The sequence below is a fragment of the Helianthus annuus genome, chromosome 15 (assembly GCF_002127325.2).
Source record: "Helianthus annuus cultivar XRQ/B chromosome 15, HanXRQr2.0-SUNRISE, whole genome shotgun sequence".
In the NCBI taxonomy this organism is placed as follows: Eukaryota; Viridiplantae; Streptophyta; class Magnoliopsida; order Asterales; family Asteraceae; genus Helianthus; species Helianthus annuus.
Window position 1 is genome coordinate 8,319,131 of NC_035447.2, and position 8,826 is coordinate 8,327,956.

At 34.5% G+C, this 8,826-nt stretch overlaps 1 protein-coding gene across 1 annotated transcript; it reads left to right on the forward strand.

Annotated features, from left to right (window-relative positions):
- Positions 1–4,321: 4,321 nt before the first annotated feature.
- Positions 4,322–8,009, forward strand: LOC110910342. Its single transcript, XM_022155017.2, has 3 exons — positions 4,322–4,426; positions 5,213–6,033; positions 6,616–8,009. The coding sequence occupies exons 2-3, from the start codon at positions 5,232–5,234 to the stop codon at positions 7,905–7,907; spliced, it is 2,094 nt and encodes a 697-aa protein (XP_022010709.1). The 5' UTR covers positions 4,322–4,426; positions 5,213–5,231; the 3' UTR covers positions 7,908–8,009.
- The last annotated feature ends 817 nt before the right edge of the window (positions 8,010–8,826 follow it).

The window sequence follows — 8,826 nt, forward strand, 5'->3', positions numbered from 1 at the left end:
GTATACTAGTACTTTCCGCCTATGCCGAGTACTAGCAACTCCACAGTCGACCAACTTGAGAGCGTCTAGCGACTTCTGCAACCATGTATATAGGTAAGACCCGTATTTTAAGAAAACTCAAAACGAATTCATCGCCAAACTTATGTAGACCATAGCTTCATTGCAAATACAGTAGCCCAGTTTTGGGTATTTATTAGATAACCATTATGACAATCATAACATTATAATATACATCCTAAAATCACTTTAAGAATAGTACTGTCGGCCAAATGTAATTGTTGCAATCAGAAGTTTAAACACATATTCAAGGACTCCCTATACTTCATTAGACTATGGAGTATGGAGTAGCCTCATCCTTTGAGGATGGCCCTCCACGTCATCCACCACATCCACACTTAAGGAGGATGCCTTTCCAATGATAGATCATGAGTGTGGATGATGGGTCTCCTCTCTTTTTTAATTTACTTTTTCAAAAAATTCAACATTTTTTTTAAATTACATAACTTATAAAATAAAATCGTTACATAACTTAAAAAAAACCTTAATTTTAAAAAAATACTAGATTGTTAAAATTAAAAATCCTAAGAATTCTATTTTTTGGTGATCTTTTCTTTTATTTTGCACAAAACGTGACGGTCTTCTTCCAGATACGTGTTGATATCGGTTGTCATTAACATTTGTTGCATCGATTGCATTTGGTTCTTTTGAGTGAAAGCGTTAGGGCTTTGTTGGAAACCCGAGAAAGAGAATTGCGACGCCGACAAACTCGGATCCATCGTTGGATAGTAGCCGGATACGGAGAAAACATTTGGGTTTGGGTTCGGGTTGTTTAAAAAAATGAGAGAGAGATTGGATTGGAGTGGTTTGAAAATAGGGTGGGTTGTGTTTATTTATAGATAAAGTAATTAATATATATTTTTTTTTAAAAGCCGGCATGATGTTTGAAAAATAAATTAATATATATGTTTTTTAAATGTAGCCGTTGAGCGGCATGATATTTGAAAAAGAAGGCTCGTGTTGGGCGTCGAGGGGCTGCCGAAGAATACGGGGACAGCCCTAGGGGGCGGTGTGCTAGCTCAGCACTGGAGCCCGCCGGCCCTAATAAGTCGATCCCCATACCGCTTAGTCTTAGTCTCTAAGACTATCACCATTGGCGACCTTTTCCCAACCTAGGTTGCCCAAATAAATTAAAGAAAAACAAAAATTCTATTTTTCTTCACAACCAGTTGGCCAAGCAACCAAAGGTTGCAACAAGTTGTCCATACTTTTTTTTCCACTTGTCAAAATTAGATTAGTTCCATTTTCTAATTTTCTTTTTTTAATTTTATTTTCTAACTACCAATTCCTCTAATAATTTAATTACTCAAATAATTTTTAATCTTTAAACTTAATAGCAAAACTAAATACTCCGTATGTCCTAAAATAAATTTGTGAACACTATGATATAAATTTTATTAAAAACAGAGTACGTTTGAAAAAGATGTATTTTCTAGTATATTATATATATTGATTGTTTTGCCTTTTAATTTTTATATTAAAAATAAGTAACTTTTTTTTGTTTTAAAAAAATAATTGGTTCAATTATTATTTATATTTTTTTTTTTTAGTTTTTTTTTTAAGTGAAGGGGAGGGATAGGATGTGATTTATGGGTGTTTTTGGAGTTGGTTTTAGCTGTGAAAGGATCAAAGTGCGGATAGGGTTGGACAAGCAGGGTTTTACATGCGGCCAATTTTAAAGTCTATACTGTTTCAAATATGTGAAATGCATTAAATTTTTTAAAAGTGTGATGTGATGTGTGCAAAAGGTAACATATAAATTATATCAAATGAGGTATAAAACTAACCTTTTTTAATACTAATGTTGGAAAAAGTGTGTTTTTGTCTTCCTTTTGAATTTACAGGATCAAATGAGCTTAAACGAACAAAAGGAACAAATATACAGGTAAAACCAACATAAATACAAAGAAAAGGAAGAAACGTGACATGCCTGACCCCTCGGCAGCATCTCCCAAAGCAAAAACAAGAAGGCAGAAGCTGACCATGGGGCTGTGCTTAGCTCACCACGGGGCGTGGTCAGCTCACCACGAGGAGTGGTCAGCCCTGACAAGAAGACAAAACATGTAGAAGCTTCTACGCCCACCACGGGGCCGTGCCCAGCTCACCACGGGGCGTGGTCAACGCAAAGATACACAAAATCTTGCCAAATCTTGATAGTACAGATACGGTACTGACTACGAGGCCGTGCCCATTGAACACGGGCCGTGTTAGGACCCTCTGCTGACACTTGTAATTAATGAAGGAAGAGAAAATGGCCTTAGCTCCGTACTGGCTATAAATAGGGGTGCTTGGCTCACTTCAAAGGCATCCCTTGGCAAACCACTACTCTCCCACTTTACCACCACTCCACCACCACTGCACCACCAACACCCACCACCATCATCCATCATCAATCTTTAGAGTGTGTAGTAGTCTCGGGATCCAAGATTGATAATAAGAGTTTTTGCCAATCAAATGCCATGTTTGGTTAAGCCTCTTACATCACTTGGTGAAGACAAGTCTTTTATGTACTACTTTTGATTTTTAATCTTTCGGCACTTTTTATTTGATTTTGTATTAATGACTTTAATAACTAGTTTTTATGTTGAAGGTGAATTTTCTTTATCATTTGTCTGTGGTGTTTTGGCGTTACTTTACTGTCTATATAAAGTAAAAGATTTACACCATTCATGTCTCTACGGTCTATATAGAGATATGTTGGCTACCTGGTCGGGGGTTAAGGGAATGGTTTAGTAAGGTTCTTGCCTTGTTCAGTGTATAGATCCTGCAAGGACCTGGTTCAAGCTTACTATGACCTCCTTCAATACCCACTGGTATTGGATGGTAGGGGTGCGAATGGGTTGAACCCCTCATATGTAAACTACTATTAATACATTAAACCGGCTACTTGGGATTATATCACTGCTGACTCAAACCACTTAGTCGAGGGTAACGTCACATTCAAAAGAGGGGCCTACCACTTTTCGCATTAATAACTTAATTAATTATTTTTCAATATTCCGACCCTTTGAGATTGTATCCTTACTGACTTAAACCACTGGGTTGAGGGTAACGTCACCTTCAAAAGAGGGGCCTACTACTATAACTAAGATAATCTCTTAAAATTTCCTAAAGTGCAAAAATCATCAAAGGATACATTAAAGGCGAGTCGGATCCAAGTGATTTATCTTGTCTATCTAGTTTTACTTTATTTTTATTTTTGCATTTTTAGTTTTTATTTTCATGTTTAAAATATTTTTCTCAAAAATTTTAGATTGATTAGATGTTGAGGATAAGCCGGTACTAAAAGCTCTTGTGTCCTTGGACGACCTCGGTATCTTACCAACGCTATACTACGCTCACGATGGGTGCATTTGCCCAAGTTTGTGTTTCGTGTTAGTAGAATATCCTGTTTTATAAATTTAAAACTTGACTAATGCGAAAAATGGGCTTAAAATATCAATAAAGTCATATCACGCTTCGCACACACCATGATGACATATAATTTACATTTAAATTCGGATACCAGGTTTCTTTGATTGATAACCCGGTTAATTTTTCTTTACAAGGATTTGAAATTTTTAAAATTATCATATTTAAAGACCAAAATATATGCAAGAAAATGTAATATATAATAAATTATTATTTTCCCAAATAAAATAAAGGAGTTAGATGTCATTTTAGTCCCTGTGGTTTGAATCATTTTGCCAGTTTAACCCAAAGGTTTGAAATGTTGCCATTTTAGTCCAAGTAGTTTCAAGCATTGTCATTTTAGTCTACTGGGTTAACTCTGCCCATTTTTTCTGTTAGCTAGAAGGGTAATTCGATCATTTTATATGGTCAAAATTGCCCTTCTAGTTAACAGAATAATGGGATGGAGTTTGCCCAGTAGACTAAAATGGCAACGTTTGAAACTATTTAAACTAAAATAGCAACGTTTCAAACCTTACGGCTAAACTGATAAAATGACCCAAACCAAAAGGAATGAAATAACATTTAACTCTACAATAAAGTATTATTCTTTACGTTGATATAAAACAAAGCATAACTCTTTACTTTGCCCAAATACAATAAAGTATTATTCTTTACCTTGATATAAAACAAAGCATAACTCTTTACTTTGCCCAAATACAATAAAGTATTATTCTTTACCTTGATATAAAACAAAGCATAACTTACTTTGCCCAAATACAATAAAGTATTATTCTTTGATATAAAACAAAACATAACTCTTTATTTGAGTGTAAAACAATGATTGATGCTTATTCTTTGCCTTGCTTTAAAACTATATATACGTGTAATAAAGATGAACCTCACTTACTATATATACGAAGTAATAACCACATTCAAATCATAAATTTTGTAGAATCTTCATCAAATACCCACCAAGGTACACATTTATTCATTCTCTAGTCTTTTAGTTTTCGAAGTAAACTCAAATTAAAGTCTTAAAAATAAACTCAAATTCAAGCTTGCCTCGTGTAACGAAAGAAAAATACAGTCGATTAAATAAGTTTTGTATGTGTCATATTAATACGATACGTATAAGTCTATATTTGGTTCTTTTTATCCTTTACTTAAATTTTCTTAGGTAATGAATATTAGGGATGAGCATTCGGTTGGTACCGGTATCGAACCGGTCATTTTCGGTACCGGTACCCATTTTTTCCACTTTGCGGTACCGATACAATACTGGTATTTTGGGTGATTTACCATTAAGTAAATACCTGTACCATACCGATTATATTCGACACCGGTACTTATTTTTTCTGTTTTTCGATACCGGTACTTGCTCATCCCTATTGAATATCCCTCTAGAAATATATACACATTTACATATATATATATATATATATATATATATATATATACACACGTGTGTGTACAATGTGTATTTATAATATGTAGTTATTTTAATATACCAATAAATATAATAACATTTTATATAAATTATACATTATATCATATAACTTAGTATTTTATATTTATATAAATAACAAAGTCGTCTAGACTTTTGAGCCTTATCAAAGTTGGTACATGAAGCTAGAGTTTGATGGTTCCACACTTTAACAAGTCTGCCACGAGTAGTTCAAGAACGACTCACCTAGTTTACACCACTATTAATGTCTTCAATATTTTCATGCTATTTTATAATTACATCTTTTGTTACATGAAGCTTTAGAAATACTATTGAAATGGATGTGAATGAGATAAATCTTGAAGAGCTTGAACATGAGCACCCGCTAACGCTCGTAGATTTGCAACTAATGCATCGAGACTATTTAGAAGATGATGACGAATACGCTGATGAAGATTTGATCAAGACGCAAAACTTCAAGTGCATGTGTAACCAGTGTGACAGACAAATTGACTGGTACCACCGTTATTACTACACGTGTGACATGCCATCATGTAATTATTCACTCCATAAATTTTGCAAAGAAATTCCTAAAACCTTACAATTCCAAGGCCACCCTTCTCATACTCTTACCCTTAGAAGAACACCAAATGATTATAAATGTCGCGCGTGTCTCAAATGTCATCGAGATGGAATTGGCTATCATTGTTCAACATGTAATTATGGAATCGATTTACTTTGTGCCACATTTATTGAGCAAAATACGATACATCACCCCGCCCACCCACACCCATTAATCTCTATCGGTGTTGAACCTGGTTTGATCAAGTGTTTTGCATGTAAGAAGAAACATGAAGGTCATTTGTATCAATGCAACACTTGTTTGAACTTCTTAGTAAATTCTGACTGTCTTACACTTCCCATAAAGTTATCGCTTGAAACTCAACAATTTAGCCACCGCCACTTGCTCACACTTTCATATTCGTTTTTAGATCAATTATATGATTTCGAATGCAGAATTTGTGGTATGGAATTAGAAGATGAACATTTGATTTACAAGTGCAGTAAATGTATGTACTATGTTCATCCAGATTGTGCAACACAACGGATAGAGCCCTTCATGTCCGTCTTCTTACCTGGTAAGTCTTGAATTATATAAATGTATACATGATACTTCATAAATGAGACTTTTTTTCATTATTGTTGGGTAAGTTTTAAAGATTGTGATGACATGATTGTTCTTTTCTTTTTTCTTTTTTCTTTTTCTTTTTTTTTTCACAAATTAGTATGCCAAGACTACGACATTTCCATAAAAAATTAAATGTTTTTTTATTCTTTTTCAATATTTACTTAACGTTGAATTTACTGTAATATTTTATACTAAAAAAATTCTCAATAGATTCTAAATTTACTATTTTATCAATACCCCTTCATATAAGTTATATAAAAATCTATACCACAAAACCCACACCCTTAAATGTGTGTGGATTGTAAACATTTGCTAAGAGAAATGACTAATGAGTCATGCAAACTAAATCCAAATCTTTATATTTAACTATTCATGTCGGTTAAAATTTCACATTAAGTGTGAGCCTTTTTTACATCCACATATCATGAGTTTTTTTAATTAGTTTTATACATTGTTTTTTCATCTCCTGGCACAAATTAACCTATATATTTTAGTGTGATGACAATTAATTTATTCAATTTCTATTTTTCAGGCTTAGGAAACACACAAAAAAACTTCAAAGATGTTGATCATCCCAACCTTCTTCACTTGCCAGCCGACGATGAATCACACATCTTAGCACATCAAATATCTGGAAAAATCTTTGAAGGAGAGACCGATGAGCTAAAAAGAGATGAAAATGGCAACCTCGTACATTTTCTTTATGACCATCCGTTGTTAGTCCTAATAAACAATGCTACAACCACCACGAGAGTGTCTCTTCACGACCCAATGAAGAGAATTAAAGTATTATGCAATGCATGCGCAAAACCAATTACAAAAATGCCATTTTACAAATGCTTCGAAGACGATGACTTTGTTCTCCACGAGTGGTGCACCCAGCTACCCACAATACTAAGAAACGTTGTGGGTCAGAGGGGACAGGGACATACACTTGAGCTTTTTAACACACTTGGAATCAAATGTTCTATTTGTGGATTGCCATGCAATGGGCTTTGCTATTATGGGACTGATTTCAAGGGCATTTACATTATTGATGCTCATTGTGCACTTATGCCTAGAGAAATTACACATGAAGCACACGCGAATCACTTACTTACAAGAGTAGATGGTGCTTCATCAAGCCGTAGCGGTGTATCTAAGATGGAATGTCACGCATGTCGTGTGGGTATTATTGAATGTGATACTTATTTTAGATGTAATGCATGTGACTTCTATTTGGATTGCCGATGTGCTTTGCATTTACCTAAAACAATTAGGAATAAGTATGACAAGCACCCGCTGAAGCTGAGTTACTCCCCAATCGAGGACCACAAAGGTCAATACTTTTGTGAAGTTTGTGAGGAGGATCTTGATCCTGGAAAGTGGTTCTATCATTGTGTAGAGTGCGCACAATCCATTCATTCGGCATGTGCTCCGTTAATACTTCAGTCTGAACAGGGTATTAATTCCTTCTCTTTGGAAGGTGTTTATAAGTACATTAACTTCAAGTTTACGGGTAAACTGATACAAAGTTTACACCAACATCCTGTGTCAGTTGCTCCGGGGACTAAGAATGATGGTTTATGCCGGTTGTGCGGAAGCGAATTGCAATCCCATTTGATCTGTAAGTGCTTAGATTGTAACTTTGCTTGCCATGTGTACCATGATTCTTCATTTGAGATGTGGTTACGGAGTTACCCAGGAATAATGTACAAGTATGAAGAAAAAAAACGTATGATAAAGCAGCATGGACCTCAAACAAACTTAGAATTTTATCCAAGTGAAATGAAAAGACCAGAGACCCGTGATTGGAAGGTTATTGACGATCCATCCTTCCAATAATTCTTATTACCAATTGGCCATATGTATCAATCTAGTTTCACCAACTGTAACGGACCATATATCTAGAAATGTAATACGCTTTTATACTTTGTCTCTTCATATTACCATCCAATAGTAGAGCTATTGACATCTATTTTATTTATTTATTTATTTAATATATATATAACTAGTTATATTCCCTGCGCGCATGACGGGGGGATTCTACGTATTTTATTTTTATGAAGAGGTGTTTAATTGTCGTGGTTCAAACATTGCTATAGTAACGTTGTCTAGATGGGCATGAGAGCCATATCACAAAAGAGAAATATCTAAGACCAAATCTTTTTGGCCGACAACTTTGATTAAATTATGATACTAATTGCAAAACAAACATATTCAGATGCACAATTCCTCATTGTCATCGCCAACAAAGCACGACTCAGTACCGCCATGGCTGCAACCGAAGTTGCCATGGTAGGTAGGACACCATCATCGCTTGTTAAAAGAGACGAGTGTATGCAAAATTAAAGCTATATATATTGCATTTTAAAACCGTTTCGCTCAACGTAGGGATTCTTTCAGCACCACCTGTTAATAGAAGAAACAATGTTAGCTGGAAAAAAAAACTCTGATCAATAACTGTTAAAAGTAACAGCAGCAATAACGTTTCACCTAATAATATATAATCCACTGGCAGTAGCATTAGAGAAGAGAATTATTGCAAATTTAAAGCTCTTTACAAAATCGTTTTGTGGCTTCAATTTAGAATGCCAATTTATTTACATATGTGGTTTAATAGAGGCTCATATCCCATACATTAGCTTTTTAACAATTAAAATAGCTTCCTAACTAAACTTCTTGTTCATTTGGTTCTTTTGTATTAATTTCATTACATTAAGGATCTTTAAACTACGAATTGAGGGCAAATAAGAATATTTAT

Coding starts and splice junctions, on each gene's coding strand:
- LOC110910342 (XM_022155017.2), top strand. CDS start 5,232: ATGGATGTGAATGAGATAAATCTTGAAGAGCTTGAACATGAGCACCCG. Junction 6,034..6,615: donor CATGTCCGTCTTCTTACCTG/GTAAGTCTTGAA, acceptor TCTATTTTTCAG/GCTTAGGAAACACACAAAAA.